This window comes from Anas acuta, chromosome 4 (assembly GCF_963932015.1).
Source record: "Anas acuta chromosome 4, bAnaAcu1.1, whole genome shotgun sequence".
Classification (NCBI taxonomy): domain Eukaryota; kingdom Metazoa; phylum Chordata; class Aves; order Anseriformes; family Anatidae; genus Anas; species Anas acuta.
The window spans coordinates 33,372,396-33,392,955 of NC_088982.1; the positions used below are offsets into that span (position 1 = coordinate 33,372,396).

At 35.7% G+C, this 20,560-nt stretch overlaps 1 protein-coding gene across 1 annotated transcript in view; it reads left to right on the forward strand.

The window, feature by feature from the left end:
- Nucleotides 1-20,560, forward strand: part of BLTP1 (bridge-like lipid transfer protein family member 1) — a 112,972-nt gene that overhangs the window by 77,675 nt on the left and 14,737 nt on the right. The window contains exons 54-72 of the mRNA XM_068679357.1: nt 1,060-1,157; nt 1,454-1,639; nt 2,636-2,804; nt 3,286-3,497; nt 3,727-3,925; nt 4,494-4,553; nt 5,510-5,736; nt 6,232-6,432; nt 6,633-6,763; nt 8,187-8,310; nt 9,264-9,373; nt 10,925-11,015; nt 11,629-11,691; nt 13,376-13,620; nt 14,521-14,736; nt 15,368-15,548; nt 16,731-16,923; nt 19,067-19,228; nt 19,344-19,483. Of these exons, the coding sequence (XP_068535458.1) occupies nt 1,060-1,157; nt 1,454-1,639; nt 2,636-2,804; nt 3,286-3,497; nt 3,727-3,925; nt 4,494-4,553; nt 5,510-5,736; nt 6,232-6,432; nt 6,633-6,763; nt 8,187-8,310; nt 9,264-9,373; nt 10,925-11,015; nt 11,629-11,691; nt 13,376-13,620; nt 14,521-14,736; nt 15,368-15,548; nt 16,731-16,923; nt 19,067-19,228; nt 19,344-19,483 (3,008 nt within the window). The remainder of the gene's footprint in view (nt 1-1,059; nt 1,158-1,453; nt 1,640-2,635; nt 2,805-3,285; nt 3,498-3,726; nt 3,926-4,493; nt 4,554-5,509; nt 5,737-6,231; nt 6,433-6,632; nt 6,764-8,186; nt 8,311-9,263; nt 9,374-10,924; nt 11,016-11,628; nt 11,692-13,375; nt 13,621-14,520; nt 14,737-15,367; nt 15,549-16,730; nt 16,924-19,066; nt 19,229-19,343; nt 19,484-20,560) is intronic.

The following is a 20,560-nucleotide window of genomic DNA, read 5'->3' on the forward strand; positions in this document are numbered from 1 at the left end:
CAGTAATAGTTGGAAACATCATGAGGAAGGGTAATCTAGGAAGTGGTGACTAAATGAAAGGTGTGTGTGCATACACACCGATGTACAGCTTTGTATGTGTGTACATATTCACACACACAAATATACATAAAAAAAATCTGCGGGTCAAGATGACGTACACTCAGGAGGGTTAAAAGATGCAGTGGAGAAAAAGGAACAGGGCAGTATCTCCGAAAGAAACAAATTTTGCCCAGCCAGATGTTTGTTTCAAGCAAAATGTCAGCGTTGCATACGAAGAGAACACTTGGGGGAAGAATAAACTTTTAACAGCTGCCATTATTCTATTAGAACAGTTTTTATAGAGGAGAATGAAGTGGTATAATGAGGAAAGTTATATTAGATTTAGTTTACATGATTCTTCAGTCTCTAGTGTTTAGTCTCTTCTCTGTTTTTCTGTGAGGGATTTATTACCATTTGCTGGTTCTTTGCTTTCTCAGACAACAAATTTGTATTGGGAATAGCAGCCTGATGTTGTTTGAAATGTGACTGCTACCTTCTGTATTGTGGTAATTCAAGCAGGAACATGGTTGGGTGCCAGCAATCCAGACGCAGGGTCTGGATGCAGAATGCAGAATGATGTGGGGGAAAAAGCCAGCTTTTGTCCTTGCAGCTTGTAACAGTAATTTACGTGGCTGGAGCTTCCCAATTAGTGTAATATACTGAAGTGGATGTTCTAAATACAGTTTCTGTTGCACTAAAATACTGATTGCATACTACATAAGGTGGAGTTGCACAGATGCAAACCTAGTTAATGAACGCAGTAGTTCCTGCTGTAAGACGTAGGGTAGTGTTGATTTTAAGACAATTGACCATATGTAGTAGGTGGCTCTTAGCTACATTTAATGAGGTGAATCTGCACCTGTGTACGTCTTCTGTCTTCAACCTCTATTTGTTTTTATAAATCTTTAGCAAATTACTGTTTGAAAGGAGACTGAATTCAATGTCACCTGTTTTTATATCTACATGTCTTAAAGTGCTTTCTGTGTTAGAACTCTGAATGTGAATATTTCTTGTGTGTAGGAGGGGAGCAGCCAATACCTCTTTGGAATGAACACGATGGCACAACTGATGGAGAAAAACCAAAAATTCTTCTTTACTCATTGAGCCTACAGTTTAAGGTAATCGTATAATGGCAAAACAGTGGTTCTAGATGCTACTAATGGCTGAACAGTTTGGTTTCTATGTGACAGCTAATTGCATCAAGCATATCTGCATGAAGAAAAAGATCTAACTCCAAGTTTGGTCTGTATAATCTTTTAAGATAGCTTAGTGGCATTGCATAAAAAATGAGTTAGGAAAAGTCATTATGCCCTCCTTTTTTTGGCTGTGCAATGAGGAGAGTTTTTTGTTTTATTACCCACTTCTCTTTCTGTCTCTGAACCACATCCTAACAACTGTCTTCCTTATTCATTAGGGAATTCAAGTGACAGCTACAACTCCCTCAATGCGAGCTGTGAGATTTGAAACTGGATTGATAGAACTTGAACTCTCAAACAGACTACAAACCAAAGCAATGCCTGGAAGTAGCAGCTACCTCAAACTGTTTGGGAAATGCCAGGTGGATTTAAATCTGGCACTAGGACAGATTGTTAAACATCAGGTTAGTGCTCAACATCCTTCCTTCCATGTGGTGTTCAGACCCAATAGAGCATGATCCTAAAAATATAGAAACAAGCCAAGAGGCTGTCCTAAATTGCTGTGTTTTTTTTTGTGGTTTTTTTTTGTTTGTTTGTTTGTTTTGTGTTTTTTTTTTTGTTTTTTTTTTTTTCTCTGATCAGGCTATGGAGTGAGTATAAACTGTGGAGGGCTTTTTTATTTTGTCTTTTTTTTTTTTTTTTTGATAGAAACTTAAGCATTCTGTAGTGCACAATTGTAGAAATGCTTCCTGAGTATTCCTGAATATACTCATTTTTTAAAATAGTTTAAAATAAATCTTCTCACTTGAGTCTAGAAGTGGCTGAAGATAGCTTTTCAGAAGAAATAGAAAATTTTCACATACGTGCATCAAAGTAGTAAGGAGTCAGCTGTGGAATTTTGTTCCATACTGTTAATACTCTTAAAATTTATTAGTCATTTGTAGCAGTAATGGCCTTGCTATAGAGTCAAATTCAACATTTTCATCTATATTGTTATCATTTTTAGGGTACATGCATGAAGTAATAAGGTTGGATAAGATCCAAGGTTTGCTAGACCTACATTCTGGTCTAGTTTGTCTGACATAGTGTGACAGTTTTAGCTCTGATTTTTAAACCCACTCGCACCTCTAATCGCCAACTCTGTGATACAAAAATATTTTGTGATGTCTAGAAAAAAAAACACAAGTCAGCATCTATAAATGTACTGTCTCCATAAAGGATATGGATATATAAATAGTTACTTTAGTTAACATTTTATGATAAATAAGAAAAATAACACTGATTAGAATCTAATAGGAGCAAACTGAATATCCTCAAAGAAGGTTTGGATAGAAAAGAAAAAGGGGAAAGAAGAGTTTTTTACTTCTGGTTGTAATCTTATATTTTGTCAAATAAAGAAATTTATTTTTCCTCCTCCGTGTCACTAACCGTTCCCCCTTCCTGTTTTTGAATGTTCTAAGGTATATGAAGAAGCTGGCTCAGATTTTCATCAAGTTGCATATTTTAAGACAAGAATTGGATTAAGAAATGCTCTCCGAGAAGAAATCAGTGGCTCATCGGATAGAGAAGCTGTCCTTATTACTTTGAACAGACCAATTGTTTTTGCTCAGCCTGTGGCCTTTGATAGAGGTATGGAAGAGACAATTGCTACAAATCTGTTTTCATCCTGAGCAAGCTACATTTTTTTGGCAAAGAGGCTTGATTATCAAAGATTTAGTTTATTTCAAGCCAAATCAAAATGTTTGGTAAAATAAGGTAGCTGAGAAGTTGGGGAGATCTACTGCATGCCAACAGATCAATAATTGATAATGTCAAAAATTTCATTTGCTGAGCGATTAGTTCTCAGGTGGCTTGGAGGAGGTTACTTTTGTAAGTATTTTCTACATATGAGAACAGCATTGTTTTCTGTATTTTAGTGTTATTCTTGTCCTTTGCAGCATGAGCCTCTTCAGTACATCCTCAGTGTGTGCATGTGTTTGTATATGCACATCTACAGTCTTAAAAATAAAGGAGAAAAAGTAAAAATTGAAAAGAATAAGATTTTTTAGTGAATGTGCATTTTTCTGTTATGTTTTCATTTCAATTAAGCATTTCTGTTTTCTTTGTAAAGCTGTGCTGTTTTGGTTGAATTACAAAGCTGCATATGACAACTGGAATGAGCAGAGAATGGCTTTGCATAAAGACATTCATATGGCCACAAAAGAAGTAGTAGATATGCTGCCTGGAATCCAACAAACCTCTGCGCAAGCTTTTGGGACCCTGTTTCTTCAGCTGACTGTCAATGACTTAGGAATTTGCCTTCCAATCACAAACACACCTCAGGTAATTGTGTTTACTAGAAAGCAGCAATTCAAGATATTGTTTGGATAGATGTGATGCTTTTGAAACTTCCTGCAGAGGAAGAAGGAAAAATAGAGAAGGAAAACATACAAGAAGATATGAGAACAGGATTAGTTTTCTAAGTGGGAACTATAAACATTATTAAATGTATATATGACATCATTTTAACTTTGCAATCTTCAGTCAATTCTCTCGGATTTTCTTTTTCCAGTCTAACCACACTGCAGATCTTGACACTGGCTCTGCTTTAGTCCTGACTATTGAGAGCACGTTAATCACTGCCTGCTCCTCAGAGTCCTTAGTTAGCAAAGGTCACTTTAAAAACTTCTGTATCCGCTTTGCTGATGGCTTTGAGACAAGTTGGGATGACTGGAAACCAGAAATAAGAGGAGATCTAGTCATGAATGCATGTAAGTGGCTGTGATTTCATACTGCACAGTAGTATTTCAGATGTAAATCCCCTTTTTTACCCTTTGCTGTGCCTTTTAAACTGCTGATTTTTCCCCATAAATGTAAAGAAAAGACTTTGGCCTGTTGAAAGCAAAATAATACAAGTCTAAAAGGTTGTATTACTGTTAAAATATGTTGCTTTCCTTTATTAAGAGATTTGTTACTGTATGTCTTCCACAAGCGTTGATTTTTTAGTTTTGTCTGAGATGTTGAAAGAGGTCCATGTATAGCTTTTATGTAATGTCATAAGATCCAAATAAGTTTTTAGTGTTCTAATGTAGATCTTAATTTACATCACACTGAAGTTGCAAACCTTTAAATAGAATCTCAAGTTGATATAAACTTGGATGTAACCACATAAATTCACTGTACCAAATAAGAATGAAGTCATTCAGTGGGAATTAAAACTAAAACTCCAATCCAATACCAATTACACTTAAGTTGCAGAGGGACTTGAGGGAGAATTTTGAAAGGCTGATCTAAAGCAACTTTGACTCTGCCTAACCAGTATATGTGCTTTGTATATAGGTGTTGTACCAGATGGTACATATGAAGTATGTTCTAGGACAACAGGGCAAGCTGCAGCAGGTAATACACTTTTAAAATAATTTAATTCCTGTATAAATAAAGCTTTCATAAATCATGAAAATTAAATCCTTCTATAACCATGTTGTAATTTGATTGGTGCTTTTGTTTTTTGTGGATTTTTTTTGTCCTTAGTATCTTGTTTTCTTTTGTAGAACTGTTCTGCTGTTCCAGGTTTTAAGTTCAGTCAGTAACACTGGCTTTAGATTTTTACCTCTAGGGAAACACAGTGTGTGTAACTTTGCCCATTGGTTGGAGAATAGTCCTTTATAACAGCAGTGCTATTATTCCAGAGGCAACTCCTGGTCTTCCCGAACTCTCTGTCCTGCTGAGTTCTGACATTCTTCAAAGTCTTGAAAAATACTTGGCACTGTCTGTCTTAGTCATCATATCTGCTGCTTGATGGTTCTCATCTGTCTACCCAGATGTTGGACCTGCGATGTCTCCTATCTCCATAGTTTTGCTTGTGATGACACTCACTCATGGCACTCACTCATGGTGGCACTCATTAGAAAAATCCGGGGGAAGACATGGTATCATAGTATTTGACAGACACATTATATGTATATTATAACATCTTTGAACATCACTGTTACAGGACTTAAAATGGTTTAAAAAGAAAGGAAAAAGTGACTTTTTTTCATGGACATCCTTTAGGCTTTCTGCTTCTAGAAATCCTGTTCTGAACTTGGAGTTCTACTGAGTGTATATATAATATATATATATATTAGGAAATATTAACTTAAGATCTGTGAAATAGTTAAAACATGTTTCAGCTGTAAATGATTTTTTTTATCGAAGTTATTCCCAAGTGGGCAGAAAAGACAGTGCTTCATAACTGACAAATGCTGTATTGTCTAACTAATACAAAACTCACTGCGGGGGATTTTGTTTATCTTCTTAAAACAAAATAAAAACAAACTGGTTAAGCATTATATATATATTTTAAATAATTACAGAAAGTAGCAGTGCTGGAACCTGGACACTGAATGTGTTATGGAAGATGTGTGGTATCGATGTTCATATGGATCCAAACATTGGAAAAAGACTGAATGCTTTAGGCAACACCCTCACAACACTGACAGGAGAAGAAGATATTGATGATATTGCTGATCTCAACTCTGTGAACATAGCTGATCTGTCAGATGAGGATGAAGTTGACACTATGTCACCTACCATACATGCAGTAAGTGATTCAACCAAAATAAGTGCTATTGATTGAAGAAGTCTTGACAAAGATTTCAGTAATATGGAAAGGTCTTAGTCTTGAGTTTTTTGAGCATAACATGGTAGTCTCTATGGGTCATATAACTTGTGTTCTAAAAAAAAAAAAGTTATCTTTCTAACACCATACTTCAAAGGCAAGAAGTCACAGAATGTATTTCTGCTGTTGTTATATATAAATTTGGATTTGGAAACATGGAAATATGACACCTATCTTCAGGAACCTGAACTGGAAAAGCTGTGACTATAGATAGTTCTTTTAGATAGTAAATTATTAACATAAGCAAATTAGGAAAACTTTTTTTTTGGTACTTCTACTCAATATGCTGCTAACCTCTTTTTTTTGGTTTTACATTAAGCTATTTTAACAGGTGTTCTTTAATGGCTGTTGTAAATGTCTCTTGCCTGCCGATGTTGAAAACATCCCAGAACACTAATGTTCCTGTTTGTTGTTTAGAAATCAGGTGGAGGTTCATTATATGGAGATGCACGCAAGCTAACATTTGGGCAGCGGATTGTAAATCACCTGCTGGGTTTGAGCCCTCCAAACCATCGATACTCTGTTCCTGTAGACTATCTGTGGGGGTCAGCGAAGTGTGATTCTCTTCAGTCTAGCAGATCACATATGAAAGCAGGCAGATCCTGCTCATGGGGACATGTATGTAGTAGTTATAGTGCGTCTAACTGAATGATGGGGTTTGGATCACTGGAAGAATTCCAATCAGCTGCCTTCTGAGTTGAAATGATTCTTTTGCATGCGCTAATCCAAATTTTAAGGTGTGAAATTCACTTCACTGTTCAATCATATTTACGTCCGATTTTTGATGAGGGCATTAACTAAATCTTCATTTTAAATAGGAAATTGTTGATCACCGACGGCAGGGAGCTTCTAGTATCCAAACTGGAGAACAGCGAGGAAGAAAATTTGTGAAACGTTTAGTTGATATTAGAGAACTCAACGAGCAAGCTAAAGTTATTGATGACTTAAAGTAAGTTGGATTTTGCTTTAATTCACACAAAGTTTGGGAATAACAAACTGCAGCTGACTTCTTTTCTTTCCTTATCTTGCAGCACTATGATTTTCAAGTGTGAATTGTTCTTTTTCTCCCTTCTTTATTTAATAAATACAAAATGTCCTTTCTGAATCTTTCAGAAAAAAATATATATGCAAGTACTCTGTCAAATTTCTCAAGTTCTTTCCAAAGTGTCCAGTTAGTCTATATTCTTTCTGGTTCTCCATTACAGCTATGATTATGGTCAGTTTCCTGCTGATCCAAAGTTGTAGTTACTCCTTGACTTATTATCATGACTGCTTTGGCAAAGTGTATTGCTTTATAACTGTAATAAGCTTAGTCTTCTCCACTGAAAGAAGAAACTTTATAATCAACTCTTTGTCTAGTGTACGTGATATTTTAAAATTAAATCACGTATGCTGTATTTAATAAAAACCCCAATGAAAGAATTACGTAAAATTTCTTTATCTGTGAATGTCACTATTTTTCAGTCATGGTTTGGGCTTTTTTTTGTCATCTAAGACAAGCTAAGACTTACTTATTTATCTGTCTGGGATGGGAATATAGAGCGTGGTGATTATGCTAAATAATAAAGTGGAGATGCTTGATTTTTTGTACTTGGAATAAAAGAGTTGTTAGCATCCACCAGAGCACTCATATCTGAACTTTGGATTTTAGGTTAAGTGTTTCTTCTAATGTGAGTTCAGTAATCAAAGTTACGTTTTGTCTCTCTGTCTTCTCAATGTACAAGAGCTACAGGAAAGTGAGATTCTTTGAGAATAGCAAAAACTTCACAGTTTTCGTAATTATTCAGTGGTGTGCTTTTTGTTTTTCTTCAGAATGTAGTCTACTGTAGATGGCTGTCATAGATGTGACAGGACTTCGCACTGTCACAACAGAAGGGCTTTTCTTCATTCTGCTGAGGAGTCTCAGATTTTCCCATTATGTTTGGGTGTAATTAAACAACTGTCACATGATTGAAAGTATATAAGAAGTTCTTAAATCCTAGTGTTAGAGCTAGTACTTTTTGAAATCAGAGAGTTGCATAGCCATTCTTATTCTCCACCTTAGTTAGCATAATGTTAGAACTGTTGTTTGTGGTCTCTTTGCATGCAACCTTGTTCTGTGTCCTCTGTCTACATTGCTAATTGATTTGGAGACCAAAACATTAAAATCAAGAAGTCCTCTTCAAGAACAAAATGTAACTGACAAAAAGTTGTGTGATGAAACAAGGATAAATCTTTCTGGAGCTGTATTTGGCACTGATGAAACTACTGAAAAAAAATGAGAAAATGGGATATTTTCCAGGGAAAGCAGAACATCATTGCAACACAGATTTTGAAATGGTGAACATAGTGCTACGTATTTCTAAGATAACCATCCCATGATTTTTCTCCAGAAAATTAGGTGCAAGTGAAGGAACCATAAATCAAGAAATTCAGCGCTATCAGCAACTGGAATCAGTGGCTGTGAACGATATCCGCCGAGATGTGCGAAAAAAGCTGCGTCGATCCAGTATGAGGGTGAGCAGGATGAATTGACTTCAAAAATTTCATAGCACTTGCATTGCATATTTTATTTTCTGGAAAAAAAAAGGCTTAAATAAAAAGAGTAAGAAAAAGATTAAGAATATCAAACAATATAGGTGCCCTTTTAGCCATAGGAGGAGGTGGGAAAGGGTGTTTTCTCCCCTATAATAACAGGGATAGAAAGATGGAAATTTTACAAGTACTGTAATGTAGATGGGTTTATTGCACATTCACGAGATCAGAACATATGTATTTGAAGATATAGTCCGCTCTTCACTCTTAGAGCATTTTGAAATGGTTCTTTATTGGACTGATGAATACAAATGCAAGCACATCACCAGCCTGGGCAAGCGATAGATGCGTATTGTATTCCATTTGGTGTGTATGTTTTCTGTAAGCAAGTTCTGTATAGAAATGAACATTAAATTTCCAGCATTAAGTGCTGTAAAAATAAAAACAAGCTACTAAGGCAGTAGAAGAAACTGCACAAAAAAGCAACAACTTTTGCAGCTAGTCCACAGATTTGTGGCTGTCACCCCAGACACTGGTAACAAAAGTGACAGAACATGCACCAGTGTATCAGCTTCAAGTATGATGCTTCATTAAAGAGGGAAGTCAAATAATAATTTGTTGGCAGCTCTGTCACAGGTGTTCTCATTCTAGCTCATGTTCTTCTATTGTAAGTGGGGAGGATGTCTGTCAGAGTGGTTGGAATATTAACTTTGGGCATACTTTTCTACCAATTCCAGCAAGTGTAAAAGGTGAAAGTTTATCAGCATTTGCCAGTGTTTTCATCTTTGCCTCTGGATAGAGATGCATTATAATTATTACAAAACAAAAATCTATTTTTGCTTTACTGGCACACCTGCGTAAAGTAAGACTTCAGCTTTCTGGAATTTATTTCTCATTAACCTCAGTGTTGCATTTAAATGTTGTTCTTGATTTAGGCTGCTTCATTGAAAGACAAATGGGGTCTCAGCTACAAACCCAGCTACAGCCGATCAAAGAGTATTTCAGCATCAGGAAGACCACCTCTGAAGAGAATGGACAGAACAAGGTAAACTGGGAATTTCAGATCTGTGATGGCAACAACAGCATGTGGAAGAGGAACCATTGGCCATTAGATTTTTTTACTTTTTTTTTTTTACTACACAGCAGGAGTTGTATGTGGTTGAACTGGATAGGAGGAGGTCATTTTGGAAGATGGGTAAACTCATTTGAAAAAGTAATTTTTCACTCTTAGGCAGACTTATGTGGCATGTCAAATAAATGTTTCTACTTGCATGCACAGAGAAAAAAAACACAGGGCTTTTTAATAGAATCCTGCCTTTGTGACATATTGAAGAAAACTTGCATATAAGGCAAAAAGGCATAGTGTAAAAAAATTTGATTTTTACATTTGATTCTCAATCGTCTGCTTTTGAGAAGGGCTGTTTTAATGAGAGAAGGGAAGGGGCATTCCTTTAGTTTGTGAATGATAACTTGCTGTAATCTCCTCGCCTGTATAATATGTGCTTTTTTTGTTTCATCATTTGTCTGCTGAGCAAACTACACTTGCATAAAGACACCTTTCAGTAAAGTATTTGCATTGGTTTTAGAATATCCACATCTGAGTCTGTTGCTTCTGTAGGCCTGGCTGCTGAGTTCAGAGTTCGGAATTAAAGATATGCTGCGTAATTATATATTAAATATAAAAGACTTTAAAATAAAGGTGGAGATGAATGTTAGAATTCTTTGATTTTTTTTTTATATATAAGAATAAAAATTCTTTGTAGAAATTTGTTTATGTTTTAAATTTGAACACTTAAATAAGTGAATGGAAACTTATAAATAATTCAGGTGTGAAAAATATCAGACAGCAGAAATTCCAGAATAAAAACCAGCTTTAAATAAAGGTATTCAGAAGTTTATTTTTCAAGGTACCTTTGAAAAGAAATTGTTCTTCAGAATTAATTAGCATAATTGATTATTAAAGCCGAGTAAGAGTTGAAGGTATGAATGTTCTAGTTCAAGATCTGTTGGATGAAACCCACTTTTCTACCTTTTCACAAGGTTACCTGAAGAGAACTAGAAGTTGTATAGGAAATACAATTAGGCTTTTGTGTTGCTCTGTCAATTATTCTTCTGGCTAGGATGATAAGAAACAAAGCAGTGGAAAAACTTAAGTACTTCGGTTGTGAATGAATAGTAGTAAGTATGTAAGGCCAAATAATTAATTTCACTTGGATGAGAAAATGCATAATCTGCCAATGTGTTTTATGCACCATTTGGTAGATCATGTGTATCTTGCTTTTTTCTATAATTTCTGCATGTTGGCTCAGGATTAAAAAAAGTCACATAAATAAATAAGGCAGATAGTGTTTAGCAATAGACTATTTGCCAAGTAGCGAGTAGCTGCCTTCTCTTTCCTTCGCCCCTCCTTTTTTTCCTTTTCATGTACCATTTCATAAGTGCTCCAATTATGATAAAATACTTATCTTCTTAACAAAATTTTAAGTATTGACTATGCTTTTTTATTGTCTTGTATTCGTGTAGGTAAATGTTTGCATTAATGTAACATCCTGTAGGAAAACTAAACAAGATGTTGTGTTTTGTTTTTTGTTCATAGCTCTCGACTTGGAGACAGTGAAGATCTCCCAGATATCCGGGTAGATGCTGCATCTCCTGGGCCAAGAGTAACTTTCAACATCCAAGATTCTGTAAGAATTACTTTATATGCCATACAATTGTATGCCCTATGCCATTTTATCACAAGTTCCATGAGATGGGTACACCTAGACAGACCTGAATTGCTTCGATGTTTTTGTGTGTGTGTGCCTCAAATGACTGATGTTTGGAAGATAGGTTTGTCTTGACAGAAGATAGATGTGTTTTGAGTGTTAAGAACTAACTATTAACAAGTTCTTAATTGTTAATCTTAACAATTAAGATTAGCAATCTTAATTGATTGCTAATGATGACATTAGCAATCAATTGAAACATTAGGGAAAATATTAGTATTATTTTGTTGGGTTCTTTAGGTTGGCGTAATAATAATACAGTTCTGTTGGAGTTTTTACTAGATGTGTGCAAGAATCATCTAATAGTGTTTATGTTTAAATATATTTAAACTTCTGGAAACAGGTATTAATAAGTTTGCTGTAGCCCTACAGGTATAGCCTTTTGTGTGTCTGAGACTGATTGTTGAATCTTCAATTTTGTTTCAGTTGCTATATTTTCTTATTTTACAAATATTACGGTTATGTTGTTTTTTCATGGCTGAGATTACTACAATTGTTTTAATTTTTCTTTTTCTTTTCACTTCTAATTAAGTTGAATAAAACAGTTTTGGGGATTGCACAACAATCCAGCTGTCCAGGGGAAGGGTATTTTCAGGTATTTCTGAGAAGGAACAATCTTTGCCAGAGAACTAATTTACCTTGCAGGGAGCTGCTTTTCAATATTCCATCTCTTTAGCATGCAGCTAAACAGAATGTATATCAAATCTAGAAGTATTTAAATATGTAAAGTAAAGAGAAAAATATGATAGGCTGTTGATGAGCTTTCTGAGTCTATCCTCACGTACACCTAAAACTTAGTAGCCTTTTAAAAATGAATTACTTGACTTTTGAGCATATGTTTGTGAAGACTCTGATCAAGGCTGCTGTAAAGTGACGTAAGTTTAGACTTAAGAATGTGCTTTGGAAGGATTTTAGTGTGTGCAGGTGTCCTCGTCTGTTGCATTGTGTTAAAATTGCAGTCATCAACACCAGTACAAAATAATTGGTAGGTGGGAGGATGTCTCCTCACACTTTATTCTGTTGGAATTCCTATATTTAATGCAGAGAAAGACATTTTCAAATCATAGTGAGCAATAAATGTTTCAAAACTTAACACATAGAGAGCAAATAGATTTTTTAACATGCTTTAAAAAAAAAACACAAACATATTTAGGGATAAAAGCAGCAAGGTTTGTAGGTTTTTTCTTTAAATAAATAAAAACAAAAACAGACCCCCAAACAACTTTAGAGATAGCAACATACCTTTTACACCTTCCAACTCACCTTTTAGGAAATAAATCCTTGTTTCTGAGAGTGGAGGAGAAATCAAATGTAGAAATGTGCTTTGCACATTTAAATGTCTTCACCATCCTGCTTTTGTTGTTGTTGTTGTTGCTCCTTAAAGCTATCTTACCTTATATATATATATAAAATAAAAAAAATAAACTATATATATATATACATAAATATATATTTAAAAAAGCCCAGTTAGGTTAAGTTTTGTTGGTGTAACAAAATGTTACCAAATACTTAGAAGTGTCAAATGTTGAATATTCCTCCCTCTCATGCCCCCAAACTCTTACTGACATTATGATGCCAGTTCTTAACTTCAGCACAGTTCTCATTTGAATTTGCAGATGATGGCTGTGTAGCTCTATAATAAGACTGTATAGGTAGTGCTGGTGTTATTTTTTTTTAGATATTTTTTTCACATACATGTTAAAGAAGTTAGTGTTTGAAAATTCCTTGTGGTGTTCTTGATGGTAGAAATAAAGATAGGACCCTTTTAGAAAAGTGACCTGAAGTTCATTTCATGTCAAAGTACTTTTGTTCAAGATTTTGAGGAGAAGATCAGCCCAGAATTGCAAATTGAGACCGTACATTCTGTGTTAGCATTCATGCACACCTCACTAACGCTTCTGGATACTTCACCCCTTTACAAGGTTGATGATGATTTTTCCTTTCATTCTTTTCTTTCAAAATATGTTTACAATTTACATGAAATGTTTCCATTCCTTCTGATTGTATGAATTGATCAGAGCATGATACATCTTTAGCTAACAGCTTGAGCTCAATCACTAGGTGATGGCAAATGTCTCCACACCAAGCTTTCGTTTCTTTCTTTTTCATAATCCATCTTGCAGTTTCTGTACCTGATATCACTGCATTATGAGGAACTTGGGACTGAGAGTTTCTCATAGCACTCTTGCTTTTCTTTTTATTATTTCCAGAGCTATCTAATGCATTCTTAATTGAAATACCTGTAGAAATTTAACTACTCTTTGTCTCTTTACAATCAGTTTCCAGAGGAGACAGAAATGGACCTGTTGTCTGTAACTATTGATGGTCCCTCCCATTACTCATCTGCTAGTGAAGGCTCATGTTCGGTATTTGGTTCACCCAAAACTCCAGCAGTCTTCTCACCTGGCATTCCCTTCCAGCCTGAAGAAGGACGTCGGGATGACAGCTTATCATCAAGCAGTGAGGATTCTGAGAAGGAGGATGACCATGACAGAGAGAGGGCATATTTTTATAGGAAACCACCGTAAGTAATGGTCCTAAGGAAGAACGTGGAAATTTCAAAAATGCATTTGAAATATTGAATTTAAGTAAAATTTGAAGGCTAAAAATATCTTCTGGGCACCATGATGTGGGAATGTTATAAAACTAATAGAGTGTTCAAAGAAGGTCTACAAAGATGGTGAAGGGCCTGGAGGGGAAGGTGTGTGAGGAGCAGCTGAGGTCCCTTGGTTTGTTCAGCCCAGAGCAGAGCAGGCTGAGGGGAGGCCTCATGGTGGCCTGCAGCTCCCTCACGAGGGGAGCAGAGGGGCAGGCACTGAGCTCTGCTCTCTGGGACAGCGACAGGACCCGAGGGAACGGCATGGAGCTGGGACAGGGGAGGGTCAGGCTGGGGGTTAGAGAAAGGGTCTGCACCCAGAGGGTAGTCGGGCACTCGGACAGGCTCCCCAGGGATGTGGTCATGGCACTGAGCCTGGTAGAGTTTAAGAAGCATTTGGACAAGGCTCTCAGACAGACGGTCTGGTTTTGGGGTGGTCCTTTATGGAGCCAGGATTTGGACTCGATGATCCCTGTGGGTTCCTTCCAACTTGTAAATTCTGTGTTTATAACTCCACAAAATGGATGCAATAATGTGAGCATCATATTAAAAATTAAAAAAAATATATTGTATACGTTTTCATGCCTTTTCTTGATTGAGAATTTAAGCTAAGAATGGCTTAGCTCTTTGTGTTACCATAGCATAAGAAAGTATACTTAGTAGCATATCAATAGAGATAGATCATTGCATTGCTGTATATGAGATAAGGCTTTCTCCAGAAAACTTCTTAAAATGTCATATACTTAGTGTGAACACAGTCTAGAGCGCTTCCTACCATCTGTTCAGGTATATGCTGTGCTAATATCTAATCCATTATTGTGTTGGCAGGAGCACCTCCCGCAAGAAAGCATCAGGCTTTGCTGCTGTCCACCAACTCTTCACTGAGCGCTGGCCAACAACACCTACAAACAGAAGTATGACTGGCACAACCACAGAGAGAAATATTGACTTTGAACTTGATATCAGGGTTGAAATTGATTGTGGAAAATGCGTACTGCATCCCACAACACTTCAGCAAGAACATGATGACATTAGTTTACGAAGGTAAGAGTCTTATTACATAGTGGCTTCATGAAGAAGAGTATTGGTACTTTATTCTGCTTTAGCTGATAAATTCATCCTGATATTTCCATCTCCTAAGTTATTACCATATAATAATTAATGATTAAGTAATTAATGATTCTTAAGCACTGACCTGTTTGAAAAGCACAGAAGATCTATAGATTAGTTTTCTACTACATTGTAGCATCACCACAGGTTGCAGTTGTCATGCCTGAGTATGGCACAGGGGATTGCACTGCTTTAGCAAAAATCAGTGTATGCCTCTCTTCTGATTTTTTTTTCCTTTGGTTTGTTTTTTTAATCATTTTATTTTCCATAAACAAAATTTAAGGCTTTCCAAGTACATGGATTCTTATTTATTTTTTCTATTTTTTCCAGCCTCCAAACAAGTAGCTACAACTTCATGAATAAACAGAATGGTTTGACTAATAGTAGTTTGACTAATAGTTGACTATGCATTGCCTCATTGGTCCATAAGGAGTCCCATTCTTTCCTGAAAAAGCGTGCTAATATTCTCACATTGCTTTGTTTAGTTAAACGCTTTTTTTTTTCTTCCTAAAACCATATAAGGTGACATGAGTGGTGTTAATAGCATCCAATGTATTTATTTTAGGAGTTATGATCGGAGTTCCAGAAGTTTGGATCAAGAGTCTCCGTCAAAAAAGAAGAAATTTCAAACTAATTATGCATCTACTACTCACTTACTTGCTGGCAAGAAAGTGCCATCATCTCTACAGACAAAATCTAGTGATGTGGAAACAACAGTGTTTTACATTCCTGGGGTGGACGTAAAGGTAAAAGCTGTGTATAACTGAGCAAGGAAACACTTGAGTCTTTCTCTCTGCCAAAATCTGATTTCAAATCCATTGGTGCAGCATATGCAATTTCATAGATACAGAGCGACTCACCAAAGTCTTTTCAGCTCTGTAGGTACTGCTAAGATAGAAATAATGACTCCTGTAATACTACATTCAAAACTGATGATTTCCCCTCATTTTCTTAGGGAGGGAATAAAAATAAAAGCTCGTTTGTACCATCACAAATAGAGCTGTGTCAACTGAAGCTCTGTAGAAACAGTGTTTGTGATACTACATAATGAAAAGAATTCAGTTCCATTTATGTTTTGGTGTCTAAGCATTTGCCTTGGATACTTTGTTCTCTGACAGGGAATTTATATTCTGTGCTGTTTTAAAATAGAGATGTGTCTGCTTGGTGCCTGTAACTCAGGAACAGCAGCTTAGTAGTTGGCCTGCATAACATACAAAGCTCTCATGCTCTTGTATTTATGATTTGAAATCCTATGGACTAAGAGCAGGAAAACAGATCACTGCTACATGGAAGCTTCAGTGCCATAAATCAAATGCTCTTCAGATGAGATAGACTGTTTTTCAGGTCTTCTTCTAGTGGAAAGACTTTGTACGTCCACCTTCTAGTATTCCAGGCTATTTTCAGAGATAAGATTTATGCCTCAGGTCCTGCCTGTTGCTTTTAGTCAAATTTAGTAATAGCTGTAGATTGTCTACAGCTTTTATTATGTTATGTAATTTTACTGACAGTGTATTATCCACATATAGGAGGTATGAATGCTTGGAATTGTTTTTGTTCTTTTTTATTTTTTGCGATTTTGTGTATGCAGACTTGTAGTAGAGGATTAGTTTCACCCTGCAGTAATACAGAAAGAAAGCTATGAGGACAGGAAAAATAGCTGGTTGTACAGGAGGTGTAAGGTTTACAGAGAAATAGCTCGTTTCCTCTGTTGCTGTGTTTTCTTTTTTGTTTTTTTTAATAATTTACCTGTGTTTTGTACAAAGATTTCAGATCTTTCTGTGCACTGGCTGTATCTGTAGAACATGAGTTGGAATGTAACGTATCTTACAATGATATTTTGGTAAATAACGAAAAAAGCAGAAAGGCGTGGCATAAAACTGCTGTATAGAATTGAGCTATGAAGAACATTAATCTTTCTTTGCTTTCAGTTACACTACAACTCAAAGACTTTAAAGACTGAATCGCCAAATACTTCTAGAGGATCTTCATTGCCAAGAACCCTTTCCAAAGAGTCCAAGCTGTATGGTATGAAAGATACTGCCACATCTCCTCCTTTATCTAGCACTATCCACAGCAAGACTAACACCTTACTTCCTCCCCAACCCCCACCCATCCCATCAGGTACTTATAGACAATAACCTTCTAAAACTGTCATGGATATATATTTTTCCTTCATATAATCTACCAGCTTTAGATCTGTCTGGACATGAGTGAAAAACATGTTTATCAAATCTGAACTTTGACTACAGAAACCTGATGTATTGACTGCATGAATGCAGTTCGTAAGGCTGCATTTTGAGAAATCTCTGGACAAACCAGTCTCGGTAATATGGTAATATCTGTTAGAGACTCCATATGACAGAGAAAGGCTGTACTGCCTTCTCCCAGTTTTCACTTAACAAAGTAGAGCTTCTTACTGAAAAGCAAAGCTTAAGTATCTGTATAAAAAGTGAGTGCTGATTTACTTTATTCTTCATAATCCAAGAAAAAAAAAATAAATCAGATGAATCCTTGCTTTCATGCACAGTAACATTTGAAGAATACCTTCTAAGTTTTCCACTGCTTTTTCTCAAACAAGTAGTGTGTGAAATTCTTTCTGGAATTTTGAGTTTTGTCAGTACTATGTGGCATAACCCAATTCCAGAAAGCAGTATTTGTATTAAAGATATTTGTGTTAATCAAAATACCAGACTAGTGTCCTCAACTGTTGCAGCCAATTAAATAACCATGATTTGGAATAACACGAGTTCTGAAACTTCTGTTTTATCTCAAACGATTCCTGTTTTCAAGTAGGAGCCCGTTGTTACATCATGTCAGATCTAGAGGTATGTAGATTGCACCTCCAACCTCTGAGACATTCACTCTTCTCACCTTTGACATTGGAGTATCACTTTAAAAACAAAGTCAAAACTTTGTCAATATTTTTTAAGCAGGAAAAATTAATAACTGGTATGCTGGGAGAGAACAGTGAAATGTGACACTTTTCCTCAATTGTCCATGCTGTTTAGCCATTAGCTCTTACTTCTTTATATGACCATCTTCTTCATAATTACTAAGTATTGTGGTATCTTGGTTTATACTACTTCTCATTTTTTTTGCATATTTATCTATTCTCTTTTTCTCTTCTACTTGCCTTTTTAATTTTAATCATGTGATGTCCAGTTTTATATCTGTAAGCTTTAGATTTGGAAGGATTTCTGGAAATTACACTTGTAGGATGATATGAGTGTCTCCCAAACCTAAGGATTGCAGTTAGTTCGCTTCTCTATATATTGTATTTTTATAATATTAATTAGTTTTGGTTTGTTTTAACACATTGTACTTATTATTATTTATATTACTTTTCCCCTGCAATGGAAACCATCTTCTCTTGCTGTCTTTGATCTGCAATAAGGGCAAGATAGGACAGTCTAAACACAGGGACTGCACAGAATAGTTTACATAGCATGAAAATTTAGTGCTGCTTATTTTAGCAAAGTAAAAGTCTTTTTCATCTCTGTTTTAGTGATTCAATGTTTATATTTTATTTGGAGAGCTTCAAATCAGTATCTCTTATTTTTATATAAATGATATAATTTGTCTCTATTCATTCTAATTGTGGCATTTCATACAGATAGTAATTGAGCTGCTTCTAATACCTTCTGTGAATAATTTGCCAGAAATATCTTTATATTTTTAATAAGCATGGTTCCAAGTGCTAGCCTTTTCCATACATTAAAAGACGGGTCTTTTCCGTTATAGTCTTGCTATCTCCAGACATTAAAAAATGTGGGTTTAGAATCCTCAGTTATTCTTTGCATAAAAATGGTAGGACTTGCCATTTACAGTTTTAATCTTTGAATGTATTTTTTTTTTTTTTACTGCTTAAACTGTCATTCTTCCCAAACTCATGTATTTTCTTTTCCTAAGTTGTCTTCCATTTCCAGTCAGCTCTGTTTACTTTGCATTGTGTTTGGAGAAGAATTTTGTGTGGCTGATTTCCGTGTTATTAAAAATTAAAAATAAAAAAACATAGGAGTGCTTCATGAAGAACAAGCACAATGCAATTAAATTCAAACACGACAGACTAGTAGTTTTTTTTTACACAGTTTTCTTAGCAAAATCTTAAAGTTGATTTTTTTTCTAACTGATCTGATTTATGCCGTTCCAGATGATGGTGCTGAAAATTAGAAGAAACAGCTGTTAGTTATGAAGTATCTTCTAATATTTATCAGTTACAGTTAAATGGTTTTACGTTAGACAAATTTATCTTTCAATGTTGCAGCCAAAGGGAAAGGAAGCGGTGGAGTGAAAACAGCTAAACTATACGCATGGGTTGCACTTCAGTCATTGCCAGAGGAAATGGTGATTAGCCCATGCTTATTGGACTTTCTAGAGAAAGCTCTTGAAACCATTCCAATTACACCGATTGAAAGGAATTACGCAGGTAAGTTGCATCTTCATATTTTAGTATTCTAGCATTTCTTTATTGTGTTCTGATGGCATTGAGCTGTATTTTCTTTAAATTCCACTTTCTACTGAGTTCTTGTGTTTCTTAAAAGCTGTTAGTTCACAAGATGAAGACATGGGACAATTTGATATACAAGATCAGTTAGAAGAGTCCACGACATCGTTGGTATCATCATCGACATCAGCATATTCATCCTTCCCTGTAGATGTGGTGGTTTATGTAAGAGTTCAGGTGAGGTTTTAAATCGTTTAGTATAGTAAGTAACTTCAATCACAGTCTTTGAGACAGCCTTTGCTTCTAAGTTGTTTGTTTTTTTTAAGTTAAAAAAATATTTTTAGGCGCCTGTTTTGAGATACTGATGTCTAGCATGATAATAGGTAAGATGTATTTCAGTAGAAGTTCTGACATCTTTCCGTCTGTTGTGGTTCCGCCCACTACACCGTCCCGTGGAGACCAACAGAAATTCTGAGAAATCACAAAATTTCCAAGCATTTTTAACCTTTACCTCTTCCTTGTCTCTTTTGGACTTATCTTGGGAAGATATAGAATCATAGAATATCCCGAGTTGGAAGGGGCCCATAAGGATCATCAAGTCCAACTCCTGGCACCGCATAGGTCTACCCAAAAGTTTAGACCATGTGACTAAGTGTACAGTCCAATCGCTTCTTAAATATCTTTCATAATTAGTATGTACATCTGTTATTTGTAGGTACCATTACAAACCAACAGATTTTCTCCATTTATATGGTAAATGTGAAAATACAGGAATGTACAGTGCTCATCTACATACATGTTCATACTGCTTCATATTTGATGAGTCTAGACTTTTTGCTTCAGAGGGAATAATGCTACTCCAGACTGAGGCAGAGTACTTGAGCTTGATCTGCATGTTGCTGTTTTTTTTCTGCTTTGCTAAAACAACATTTTTTCATGGTATAAATTTGATTACATTCCCAAATTGAACATCTTCAAAAAAAAAAGTTTGTTTTATGCTTAGGAAAATTAACCACAACAATCAGTAGCTCCTCTCAACTTTTTCTGTAATCTCATCTAGCCAAGCTAAAGAGTCATTTATAGTTCTTCCATAAGGTGAAACTATGAATTGACCTGGGGAGGAGGAAGAGAGGGGTATGTCCATGTCATATGCTGCATGCAGGATTCCTGTGTTTGTTTTCTAAAAACTGTTTCCAAATAATACTCCTGTTGTTGGAGGGATTCCCTGTATCTATACAAACTTGCATAGAGTTATCTTATTAATTCTAAAACCAGTCTGAGAAGGTTGTAATTAGCTTATATTTTTAGATATAA